Genomic DNA, 12,932 nt, shown 5'->3' on the forward strand with positions numbered 1-12,932 from the left:
TTATTTACTGAATTAATTGTCACATTTAAGAACTCGAGGTTATTCATAAGCATGGACATAACTTTCGATGTGATCGAAAGAGTCAAAGGTGGTCGTGGTATTACCTTTATATAATGGTGATTAGGATGTCCACACTTTATCATATGTATTGTAAAAAAAATTAATTGCTTGATTTTTTTTCATAATAATAATAATAATAACAATAATAATAATAATAATAAAATAATAATAATAATAATAATAATCAAGTTTGCTTTTTTATAATTCAAGTCTTTATGTTTAATATATATATTATAAACGGATAGAACAATATACATGTATAATCGTGGATATCAATTAACTTGAATTGTAAATTTATATAAGATTGGTGCCACTAGCATATACTGTATGTGATTGAATCTTGTCTATATCACTATGACTGAATATACATGTGTGCTTTCCAAATAGTATCTAAAACTCATTTAGAGCAACTTCAATGGTAGAGCAAAATGAAAATTGGCTTAGAGTGCCACAAAGATTTTTCTAGCTAACTTCACTTTAAGCCAAGACTCCTCTAATGGTTAGCCAATATGAGTATGTCCCACTTGAAGTAAGATAGTTTATTTTAGAGAAGAGTATAGAAACTGTTCACCAAAATTTCCACATGGGCCCACAATTTTAGCTCAAGCCAATTGGCTTAGTTAAGTTATATTGGCTAGCAAATGAAATTCTAGCTACTCATTCCAATGGTTGGGCTAATTGCTCAACTTTTTATTTATTTGCTAGCAAGTCCCTAATGTTCACCATTGGAGTTGCTCTTACTATATAAAGTAAGGGCATTATTGGTATACTGCTCAGAAGACATTATCAAAAGATAAAACGTTGAATTTATTCAAATGCGGAGGAAATATATATATACATGGACTTTCGAGTTCTTTATTAAGCACTGCATGTAGGGGATATACACATATTTAAGGAATAGGAGAGGGATATAAATAGATCAAAAGAGTAATCCATGTAATAAAGAGAGAGGTAGAGATAACATATTACCAAAAATAGATATGTAGTAATTAAAATGAAATTTCTAAATAACGAAAATATAGCAATTAATAATAAACGGAAGAAATATAATTGTACAGATATCAGCTAATTTAGTTGGTAAAATATCGTGGAAATATCCAAAATATACTCAATCATGCACATAGGGGACTTGCACACAATGACGTGACATGTTTTGGAAAATCTTGTGTTATTAAGAGAAGAACGATAACAAAGTATGGTATTATTCCATTCATCCAATGAAATCTTGTATTTGTGTTTTCAAATTCAAATATAATTTCCATTAAAAAAAATTTCACCCAGCAAGTCAAGGCACTACCTGAGCCTAAAAGCCAAAATTTCTTCTCTTTACTATTCACATATTTCTTTTCGACTTGCAAAGGTGAATTATTGTAAAAATATAATTACGTAAAATTTTGTTACATTATTTTCAATATATAATTTTAAAAATACTAAATTAAATTTTTTACTTATTAATAATTAAAGATAGTAACGATTAAAATTTTACAACAACAAACGTAAAATTCAAATTGTATACTTTTTAAGTAAATTGTACTATTTAAAAAAGGAAACGTAGGTGATACTATCAATTTAAAATCGAACATTACTCATACAATTGTGTTACCTTATTTCTATCACTTAACATAAAATAAGAAAGTAGTGGGAGAGAACTGAATCCCTACTCCGAATCCAAAACTCTATCCCTATATTTGACTCCTCCTCCATCCATAAACTAGTAATTTGAGGCTTCTAAAAAAAAAAAAGTAATTTGAGGGAGAGGAGTCCAGCCTTGAGCTTCTCCGAGATAGAAAACCCATCCCATAATTCATGTAAATAAAGAATTAACTTAGGTTTCGTTTGTTTAGGAGGAAAATATTTTCTTGGAAAACTATTTTTCCATTTTTTGTTGTTTGGTTTGACAATGAATTATAAAGGAAAATTAAGGTGGAAAAGATTCCAAAGAGTTTTCCATCACTTTGTAAACATTTTTCTCCAAAATTTAGAGAAAAACTAATAATCATTTGATTTTTCTACCAGAAAACATTTACATCGAAAATGTTTTCCATCAAACCAAACAGAGCTTTAGGCCTTGTTTGGTAAAGAGAGGTTTGGGGAAAACTTATAGAGGTTTAAACATATATTAGAAGATTTGACTAGTCAATTCTCTAATTTGAGTGTTTGGTAAAGAAAGGTTTCAATTAGATGATTATGCTCCAAAAACTCTTTTTTAAAAAGCTTCGCAAAGGAGCTTTTTGACATTAAAGGTTTGGAAATGAGCGAATGAATTACATTTATATCCTAAAGTTGTTGAAAATTACATTAATTGACAATAAAAGATACAACAATAGATTATGACGTCCTTATTGGTCATTTTACACAATCATATAACAACCAACTATCAGCTACTTACCAAACGCTTGTATACCAGCAACTAATACATTCAGCTATCAGCTAACAACTATCCACTAATTGTCAAACAGGGCCTCAATCCAAATTATTTTCCTCTCCAAACAAGCTTTAAAATTATCTACTTCCTTTTAGTGTGACGTGTCATGTAATGCCATGTGGCTCTTCTAGAGGACTTTCCAAAGTGCCGGCGCTTTCATGGCACCCCTTTTTGATTTCTCTCCAAGCCATCACCCCACATATGGGACCCACAATTAGAGAAAATTTTAACCAAGTCAAGTCAAGAACACAAGCTTTGACTCTCAAAAACATTTTTCCTTAACTTATTTCACTATTATAATTTTTTCAAATTTCCCATTATACCCTTTTTCCACGGTCAAAGTTTTCCTCCTCTCACCTTCTTAGAAAGACCTCAAAGGAAGACCTTCATTTTCAAGCACCTCATCACCACAAACCCACTAAATATTTTTCCCCTTCTCTCCAAACAAACCCTCCAAATTCCCATCTATTTTTATCAACTCTTCTCCTTCTTTCATTTCTCTCATCAAAAACTCAAAAATCTTTTCTTCTTCTTTTTACAAATGTCTTCTTCAGTTGCAAGCTTAGAACATAATCTTTCATTCAATACAAGTAGTTTCTCTTTTACTAACCTCATGAACTCTTCTTCATCTTTCACTGATTTCTTTGCTAATAATAATGATGATGTTTTGGAAAATGATTATGGAAATAATAACAAGGAGAAAAATAATAATCTCATTAATAATGGTGGTGATGATCATAGTAGTAATAGTAATAATTGGTCAGGATTTGACCAATTGATTGAAGTTCCTAAGTTTAAATCTATGGCTCCTTCTTCACTTTCTGTCTCTGAGAATACTACTACTCTTGTTTCTCCTCCTTCATTTTTGACTACTCCTAATGCTTTTAGCCCTTCCATCTTCTTGGATTCACCTCTCCTTAATGTAAGTCCCTTGTTTACTACTTTTTTTTATATATTTGTGTTTATGTTCTGGCGTAGTGGTTAAGAATGAGGTGCTGTGAACGATAGGAGGTTTAAATCCTTTTCATCTTCATCTGAACCTTTCCTCTATGTTACAACATGTAAGAGTCTCGTGCATGAACGAGACTCTTACATTTTTTTAAAAAAGGTAAGATGAAGTACCTTCTTGCGAGAAGGGAATTTATGAATCCCTTCTTACAAAGGATGAGACTCGATTTCAGATATAAATCTCTGGGATCCGAGGTGATGCGTGAGAGACTCCTACATAGAGATTGTAGATTATGTGGTTGTTAATTTTGTTATCTGTTTTTATATGTGCAGAATTTCCCATCTCCAACTGTAGGAGCATTTGGTGGCCAAAGTTTCAATTGGGGGAGTTCTAATGAAACTCAACTAGGTGCTAAAGAAGAAGGAAGAAACAATAATTTTACTTTCCATGCTCCAAACACCTCAAGAGTAAGTCATCTATACTATTGTAAGATAACTATTGGTTTTGTTCATGGACAAACCTCATCCAAATAATAATAAAAGATGCGGTATCAACTTTTACACTACTTAGATACTCTATTTTAATCGCTTTTTTAGTAATAATAAAATACATATATTAGTATTTAATGTATTATAAATGATTTTATCTCACTATATTATTTTTAATCTAAATTTTTATTTATAATTTTTACAAATAAAGTTAAAAGAAATTAATGATTAAAAATATGTATTAGGTGTGAAAATCCAAGTATTGAATATACTTTCTCCATTTCATAATACTCGCTACACTTTTCATTATGAGAAGTTTCACATTACTTGCTACACTTTCTTTAAGCAATAAACTTTCTCTATCTCTCCTCTCACATGGATCCCTTTTCTTTTTACTCTCTATTTTTATCTTTCCAAAAATTACCTAAAAGTCTGTAAATTGCGTAATATGAAACGGAGGAAGTATATTCTTTTTCATAAGAAAATGTCGAATATTGAGAAAGTACGTGGTACTAATAAATTAATAATCCACCACATAAGTCGGTAGATGAAGATATTTAATCAATTGAGAACCGTACACACAAAAGAAATGACTTAAATATTTAATTCCCCACTATAAAGACTTGGTACATTATTTGCATAAGATTTCAAATTCTAAGTCAATGCATAAAATGCCAAGAAACATATAATTATATACTACTAATTTTTATTTTTAGTACCCACCTAGGAAAAAAAAAAGATTAATTGAACTTATAGCCGCCATTGATTCTAGAAGGCCCATTAAAAAAAGATAAACAATAAAATATTGATGAATTTCACACCTAATTATATCTGAATTTACATTAAAGTTTGATCAACAGTTCTGACATTTGTGTCTGAAACTAAACATGTGCAGGAAGATTGGAATTTGGATGAACTGAAGAAGCAAAATGAGATGATTAACAAAGAACAAATCACATCAAATTCTGAGTTTAGTGCAAATCAAATTATATCTCAAGAAATGAACACAACACAAACAGATACTGCTGCTAATAATCTGCATAGAAACTACAACAGTCAACCAGTGCATATGAATAGAGCACAAAAAAGAGCAGAAGATGGATATTGTTGGAGGAAATATGGGCAGAAGCAAGTGAAGGGGAGCACGAATCCTCGGAGTTATTACAAATGTTCGTATCAAGGTTGTCCTACGAAGAAGAAGGTCGAAAGATCTCCTGAAGGTTATGTTACAGAGATTGTTTACAAGGGAAGTCACAACCATCCAAAGCCTCAGCCTGGTAGAAGACCCTCTGTACAAAATAACAATAACAATAACAATGGATATGATGGTTCTGAGGCTTCTAATGCATCACTTCTTCAAGTACAAAATGAGTATTCTTCATTTACTCCTGAGACATCCTCAGTTTCCCTTGAGGATGATGATGAGTTTGATCAAAGTTCCGCTATGAGTAAATCAGGCAAAGACGATGACAATGAGCCCGAACCTAAAAGATGGTAAGTTTTCAGATAATCTTTTTTAACCATTAGTCCATTAGTACTACTGAAATAAAAACATGGGATCAGAATCATTCTAAACTATTAGATTTTCATGATTATATATTAAAATAGCCGTTTCTTTATAGCATTGATAAGTATAATGTTCTGATCACTTTCTGCTACTTATTTCAGGAAGGGAGAAAATGAAGGGGAGGTGATATCAGGATATGGTAGCAGAACAGTCAAAGAACCAAGAGTGATTGTTCAGACAACCAGTGAAATCGATATTCTTGATGATGGATATAGATGGAGAAAGTATGGGCAGAAAGTAGTAAAAGGAAATCCTAATCCTAGGTAAGCTTCAGCTTAACTTTCACAATTCAAGAACAAGTTTAGTTAACTTCCTAAACTCTGATCATGAGTAGTAGACAAATCTAATATTTGAATTTGATGGATTTTGCAGGAGCTACTACAAATGCACCAGCACAGGTTGCCCTGTGAGAAAGCATATAGAGAGGGCATCCCATGACACTAGGGCTGTAATCACAACCTACGAGGGGAAGCACAACCACGATGTGCCTGCAGCTCGTGGCAGTGGAAGCTATAACAATGCTCCGATGCCAGTTAGGCCATCTGCCATAACCAGCCAGCCTAACCAGCTAATCGGCCTAAGAACTCTTAATAACAACAACATTACAAGTGTCTCTAGAACTGAAGCTCAGCAGCCACCTTTCTCCTTACAGATGCTCCAAAACAATGCTAGCTTTGGGTTCTCAGGGTTTGGAAATTCTTCAGAAGCCAAGGAAGAGCCAATAGACAACATGTTTTTCGACTCTTTTCTTCATTGATATTCAAGAACTTTGAAAAATGAAATATAGGGCTTAACAATTAGGTATAGAATCATGTATTTCATGAATGTATAAAGTTTATACAAATCTTTCAGGCTCTAAAAGTCTTAAATTTCACAGAATAAGTATAGTTAGGTAATTTGTTTATTTGTTGAAAGGCCCTTAAGCTATAAAGCTTCCTAGGCCAATCGAAGATTTAGGCATGTATTATTACCACCAAGTTTAATTTCAAAGATTCAGCATTTACATTTCTATATTCAACAGCAGAAAGTGCCCTTATTGTGTTTCTCAGGACAGAACAAGATTTCTAGTCAAAAAAGGGGAAAGAACAAAAAGAACAAAGAAGCTAGTATGTCTTCATGACTATTCTTTCTATCAAAACATATCTACATACCCTTGGCAAACTCAAAATAATACTCCATAATGCTTGTTCACTTCGAATCAATCAAACCGATAAGAACCAAGACTAACAATAACCAGAACAAGAGCAAATGAAAGAACTTTTTTTACAAATACAATAGCATTTATAAGTAGAGATAAATGTATTTTACATAGCATAGGAAAAGAATAAAAGATTAAGGTACAAGGGTTGCTCGAGAAGCTGTAGAGTTTCGAATACATATATAGGGCAATGTCTGTTCAATGATCAGGTATGAACAAAGGGCTAAGACTATATACTAAAAGAATCAAAATCAAGAATCTATACATAAGAATAATGATAAGAACAAATTTCATATAGAAGATTGATTAGAGAGCTTATAGCCAGCAATGAGGGATGAACATGCCAATGTAAAGAAAGCAAGGAGAGACATGCTTATGGATGCTGCACACGAATCTGTGAAAATGTTGTCACCTCCCTCCCGTATTCTGTTTGTCATGGGAATCGCTGAAGAAGCTGATGACAGTAACATGTATGCCATTATCTGCAGTTCCACATTTTCCTCAAATGTCAGTTTAGTTCAACAGATAGAAGGCTATCAACTATGTTACTTGGACTAGGGTACTCGTATCAGACACAGCTCAGGTACATGGTACATGTCCTAAGGTCCGATTCAGCTATTATATGAAAAAAATTCCACCATTTTGGACCAATATGAACGTCGAAATGTCTATAACTCTATACCCATTTAGGAATGTCAAGGATCTGACACGACTACTTGAGGTAAAAGAAAAAGTTCGAGTAACATAGGAGCTACTAATATATTATACTGTACGACGAAAATATTCCAGACAAACTCCTATGATTGAAGAACTATTATGCCAATATTTCACAAAGAAGCTTGATTAACTAATTCAATTAGACTTGACCAACAAAGAACATAATTGACTAGCAGGTCAAATTAGCTCACAACCACTACTTACAAGCCTTGAAACCTAGAATTCAAACTAAACATAGAATACTACATATTATACCTAGAAAACAACAGATTACAGATATAATTGTGTCACACTAACAAAGATGTGCATAGACTGCTTAGAAAATTTCAACTCTTGTCCCCTAAAGGCACATATCCCATAACCTAGACTAATAGACTATGTTCTACATGTTTGCAAAATTAAATATACAAAATGGACTTGGTCTATTACCTAAGTTTACAAGTAGAGAAACACAATGTATGCTTGCTTTACACGGTCTCAAATTCATGACTTTGTATAGATTCTACATTGAAAGTTCTGTTCCAAAAGTATGTAATTGTATAACTTTTTGGTGATAAAAGATTGTGTATGTATTTTGACATTTTGTTATATCCAACATTAATTAGGATAAGTATAACAGGAATACCCACATACTCATTCAAGAAATAATGGATTATTTTGATCAGATAATTCTGTGGTAAATCTGTAAACAACATCCATTGCTCTATGAAATGTGTGAAAGGTGCAAATTTGTGAGAAAAGAAAAACGAGTTTGTCTTGTAAGAGAACTGCCTACTTTTAAATTAAGATTAGGTAATGATAAGCCCAATATTAAAAAGAGAATTAGCTCAATAATGATTAAAATAATTTCTTCCAGTGACTAGTTTAATTCATTTAGTAACTAGATTTACTTTTATATTAAAATTTGACCGTCTCTTTTAATAATTTTTGAAAAAAAAAACTACAATTGAAAATGTGTTGATTACTATAAATGGAAGTAAAACAGCCAAACAAAAGGAAACAAAAAAACTGGTCAATGTTTAATCTAGAATTATCTTTTCCACACTCAACAAATAACAAAAAAAAAATCAATTAAAATATTAATAAAAAACCAGAATCTTTCTAGAGAATTGAGAAAAAGTAATCCACCTGATCTCCAACAAAATCAATCCAAGCTGAAGTCTTTAAAGCAACAAATTCTTTCCCTGTGCATAATTGATTTATATGCCTAAAACTCTGCAATCCTGTATAAAGTGTTGAAAACATCGCAATAGCCAGCAAATACCTATATTTCCCAAAAAAAAAAAAACACATTTAGATAATTACAACCAAAGTTATTAAAATCGCGATTCAAATCTTAAAATCTTACGATTTTACGATTCAAAATATGGTAGACGATTTGATTCGCGATTCTAGACGATTTTATACATTTCTGTTGACTAGCGAAAACCTCGCAAGTTTAAATCATGCTAACAAAGAAAATAAGAGATATATATTGTTAGTTATTGCCAATATAGTGGGTAAACAACTATTTTTTTCCAATTTTTAGGTCTTTTAACTTATAATATTAGCATATTCAATGAAAATTGAGTGCAATATCTTGATTATACATGTTTGTAGAATCTTATGATTCTACGATTCGATTTTACGATTCGATTCTAAAGGTTGTTTTCGATTCAAACTAGAATCTCGATTTTAACAACATTGATTACAACTCAAATAAACACCAAAAAATTTATCATACACTTGTATACCATGCGCATGGTACATCAAGACTATCTTTTTGCTTATCATTCATTTAAGATCATTTAAAATGAGCAAAATATCCGAGTTTCAAATAAAATTAAACTTTAGCGAACCATTTACATGTATGATGAATGAATTCAAAAGACGTTAAAAATTATCTTTAACAATAGCATAAAATATATTAACCTACTTCGCAATAATTTATTGTACACCCGTCTCATATTAGATGCTAAAACAGAATAGCACCCAAATATGTAAGAATTAAAATACCTGTATTCTTCGTATTCGCCATATTTTCTCCCATTGCCATGATTATTACTAAGCATAATAATGAAGGAAAGTACAGAAAACACAAATCCCAAAGCTCTTAATCCTACTGACACTTTTCTGACAAAACTCTCTCTCCGTGATCTACGGAGCACTGACCCAATTCCGACCACCTCTGCCTCAGCCGCCGTTAATTCCGGCGGTGGAGTTTCTCTCTCCGTTGACTCCACGTCATTTACCGGCGATGGTTTCTTTGCCAATTCTTGACCTTCAGAATTAGACATATTTTTGATTGGTGGGTATTTATTAAAATCAATAAAAATTGAGTTGAAATCGAAAAGATTGCTTTTTTGGGAAGATTTAAAAGGTGGGTGAAGTGGAAGAAAAGGTAGAGAGGAGAGAGAATAAGAAAACAGAGTGGATTTGGCTGTGTGTGTTAAGAGTGAGTGAGTTATGTTTTTAGTGTGATTTGGTGTTTTGTGTTAATTTGACAGGTTGGAAATTGGAGGGAATTTTTATAACTAATTATTGTAACAAGAGTGGAGCTAAAAAGCCAAAAATAGAAAAATTTGTAAGATAGGAAAATTGTAACAGAGTAGTTTTCTTTCTTTCAAAAAAAAAAACAGAGTAGTTTTTTTAAAATATGTTTTTCCTATTTGGGAGCAAAACGTTGGAAATTGGATAAGGAAAGAGGAGATAATGTCAAGAATGTAGGATGTAAAACTTTGCGTACCGTGAATGTTTTGATGTTGGATGTGGGGAAGTAATGATGGTAGATGCTAAAGCAAATACTTCTATATATCAAAAGTTGATGAATCAAATTTTTAAAGCATTGTTACATTGTTATGGAGTAGTTTCTGACTAGATTAAAACCTTTTGCAGGTAGATTCGATTAAGGGTAACGTTCTTTTCACCTGAATAATTCTGAATTGATTTGAATCGAACTTATTGGATCTGAATTGAATTTATTGGACCTGAACTGAACTTATTAGACCTAATTGAACTTGATTCATCTTATTGGACCTGATTGAATCTTATTGGAACTTATTGGACATGATTGAAACTTATTGACCATAATGAAACTTATTAGGCCTTATTGGACCTGATTTGAAATTTATTAGACCTTATTGGACCTGATTAAAACTTATTAGACCTGATTGAAACTTATTGAGCAAATACAGGGCTTTTATTGGACAGGGTTTTATTGGACAGGTTTATTATTGGATAAGGCCATTATAGGGTCAACAAAGAAACCCAATAATTTTAAAAAATAAAATAAGTTTTGTAAAAACAATTACATATTCGGATTCACATTCATTTATACTTACTTTTGGCTCTTTTTGTTCTTTGTTTTTCTTGCTCGTTTACCGACCCGCCCATTATCGACCCGCTATAAGCCTTCTACCCATTTGGCCCGACCCGCTACCGACCCTTTATGAGGCGACCCTCTTATGACCCGACCCGCTTCCGGCCCGCACTGACCCTAACCTGACCCGTCCAATAACCAGGTCTAGTTGCTGCAAGTGCCATTTCTTCTCCTTTTGAGTATGCAGATATTGTGACAACTACAACACATTAGTCCCTCCGAGGAGATGGAGATATTTAATATCATCGAGTCTTGTTTTGGACCTCAAAACAAAGGAAACGTGGCTGGTTATGGTGGCTCCATCAAGCCGAAAGACATTAGGGGAGCCAAAAAAAAAGCCCAAAGGTGTGGGAGATTACAAAGCTTTCTGGATTCCTTTAATACTTAGGGAGGTAAATGTGTTGGAAATGTTTAGCGAAAGTAGTAGTGAACTTTTATGTTTAAGAGATGTTTTTGATCAAGGAGTGTTGTTGTTTGATGGTAAAGGGAGAGATTGTTTGTGGAAAATGGTAGGCTTTTTTATTAACTTTGTGATGTTGTTTTTCATACATACTCAATGCTTACACCATCACCTATTATAGGTGTGGTAAGAAAACTTGTGCATCGTCTAGATTTTTCTAGGATTTTTACATCTAGATGTTTCTTAGGACTTTTCTAGGATTTTCCCTAGGTTAGATATTATTATACATCATTCTAGAAAGATATCTAGATTTTTCTAACATAGATATTTTCATGGATATTTTCCTAGATTACTCTAGATATTATAATTACATGATCATTCTACTACTATGGAGAATTTTCTAGATTAATATCTAATACTCCCCTTAATCTGAAAATTCTTGTACTCCGAGTTGTCTTCTGAATTGGATAAACTTCTCAGTTGGAATTGCTTTTGTGAATATGTCTGCAAGCTGCTCCCCCGTTTTGCAGAATTGAAGCTCGATCTCTTGTTTGTCGACCAACTCTCGGATGAAATGATGCCGTATCTCGATGTGCTTCGTGCGACTGTGAAAGACTGGATTCTTTGTCATGGCTATTGCAGACATGTTGTCGCAGTAGATAGTTGTTGGTTCTTCTGATGTCTGTTGTAGATCATCGAGAATTCTTCTAAGCCATACTGCTTCACATGCTGCACTTGTTGCTGCTACGTACTCTGCTTCTGCTGATGATAGAGCTACTGTAGCTTGTTTCTTTGTTGACCAAGAAATAGCCTTATTCCCAGCTGGAAGACGTAGCCACTTGTACTCTTCCGATCGTCAATGCTTCCGGCCCAATCGCTGTCTGTATATCCTGTAAGCTTGTGATTTTCCTCTGCTCGTACAGAATTCCATAACTTTTTGTTCCCTTGACATACCTTAGAATCCTTTTTGCTGCTGCCGAGTGAGCTTTACTTGGCTCACTCATGAACCTTGACAAATGCTTACAGAATGTACTATGTCTGGCCTCGTGTGTGTGAGATATATGAGAGAGCCGACCAGACTTCGATATATTGATGCATCGACCTTCTCTTTGCCATCATTCTTGGATAGCTTTTCATTAAGTGCCATTGGTGTAGCCAATGGCTTGCATTCACTCATGTTGAACTTTTTAAGTAGGTCGTCTGCATATTTCTCTGTGAGAGAAATATTCTTCCCGGGCTTTGCTTGACTTGCATACCAAGGAAGTACTTCATGGCTCCAAGGTCGGTCATTTCATATTCCGACATCATTGTCTTCTTAAATTCTTTGATCATTTTCGGATTAGTGCCTGTGTAGATTAGATCATCTACATAAAGGCACAATATGAGAAAATCTTGTGATCCTAGGGTCTTGATATATAGTGATGGCTCACTTGGGCTTTTTATAAACCCATTTTGAAGTAGGTACCCATCTATTTCTGATAGTCTCCATGCGGACAACCGTTTGTGTATAGGCTCATGGGTGGTTTCGTTCATTTGTTTTGTTCTGTCGTTTCATCTGTTTTTGTTCCTAAATGTATATTATGTGGGTTGTATGCTGTTGTGCATGGGCAGAGGCATGTGAAGTGGAGTGGTTGTGTGTTTGGTTTGTGTATAGGCTCATGGGTGGTGTCTATTATGGTTTGCAATTATTTTGTTGCTATCTCCAAATTAGCTTGGTTTCATCTTTTGTTAAAGTTCTTTTGAGTTTGTTCACAACCACCTTGGACATTG

The 12,932-nt window shown here is 33.3% G+C and overlaps 2 protein-coding genes across 2 annotated transcripts; one reads left to right on the top strand and one right to left on the bottom strand.

The window, feature by feature from the left end:
• Window positions 1–2,873: 2,873 nt before the first annotated feature.
• LOC109135574 (probable WRKY transcription factor 33) lies at window positions 2,874–6,500 on the top strand. The gene is made up of 5 exons (XM_019250725.3): window positions 2,874–3,407; window positions 3,767–3,901; window positions 4,818–5,416; window positions 5,591–5,752; window positions 5,862–6,500. The coding sequence occupies exons 1-5, from the start codon at window positions 3,027–3,029 to the stop codon at window positions 6,244–6,246; spliced, it is 1,662 nt and encodes a 553-aa protein (XP_019106270.2). The 5' UTR covers window positions 2,874–3,026; the 3' UTR covers window positions 6,247–6,500.
• Window positions 6,501–6,738: 238 nt separating this feature from the next.
• On the bottom strand, window positions 6,739–9,982 carry LOC104898239 (CASP-like protein 4B1). The gene is made up of 3 exons (XM_010685291.4): window positions 9,400–9,982; window positions 8,533–8,668; window positions 6,739–7,169 (listed from the first exon to the last, which is right to left on the bottom strand). Exons 1-3 carry the CDS (start codon window positions 9,678–9,680, stop codon window positions 6,978–6,980), a joined length of 609 nt encoding a protein of 202 aa, XP_010683593.2. The 5' UTR covers window positions 9,681–9,982; the 3' UTR covers window positions 6,739–6,977.
• Between the last annotated feature and the right edge of the window lie 2,950 nt (window positions 9,983–12,932).

Source organism: Beta vulgaris, chromosome 7 (genome assembly GCF_026745355.1).
Source record: "Beta vulgaris subsp. vulgaris cultivar EL10 chromosome 7, EL10.2, whole genome shotgun sequence".
NCBI lineage: Eukaryota > Viridiplantae > Streptophyta > Magnoliopsida > Caryophyllales > Amaranthaceae > Beta > Beta vulgaris.

What these genes read in the sequence shown, in the direction of transcription:
- LOC104898239 (XM_010685291.4), bottom strand. Translation starts at nt 9,680, where the DNA reads ATGTCTAATTCTGAAGGTCAAGAATTGGCAAAGAAACCATCGCCGGTA. An exon ending in GGCGAATACGAAGAATACAG is followed by an intron (nt 8,669 to 9,399) that starts GTATTTTAATTC and finishes TGGGAAATATAG; the next exon opens with GTATTTGCTGGCTATTGCGA. An exon ending in TTGATTTTGTTGGAGATCAG is followed by an intron (nt 7,170 to 8,532) that starts GTGGATTACTTT and finishes GTGGAACTGCAG; the next exon opens with ATAATGGCATACATGTTACT.
- LOC109135574 (XM_019250725.3), top strand. Translation starts at nt 3,027, where the DNA reads ATGTCTTCTTCAGTTGCAAGCTTAGAACATAATCTTTCATTCAATACA. An exon ending in TGGATTCACCTCTCCTTAAT is followed by an intron (nt 3,408 to 3,766) that starts GTAAGTCCCTTG and finishes TTATATGTGCAG; the next exon opens with AATTTCCCATCTCCAACTGT. An exon ending in GAGCCCGAACCTAAAAGATG is followed by an intron (nt 5,417 to 5,590) that starts GTAAGTTTTCAG and finishes TACTTATTTCAG; the next exon opens with GAAGGGAGAAAATGAAGGGG.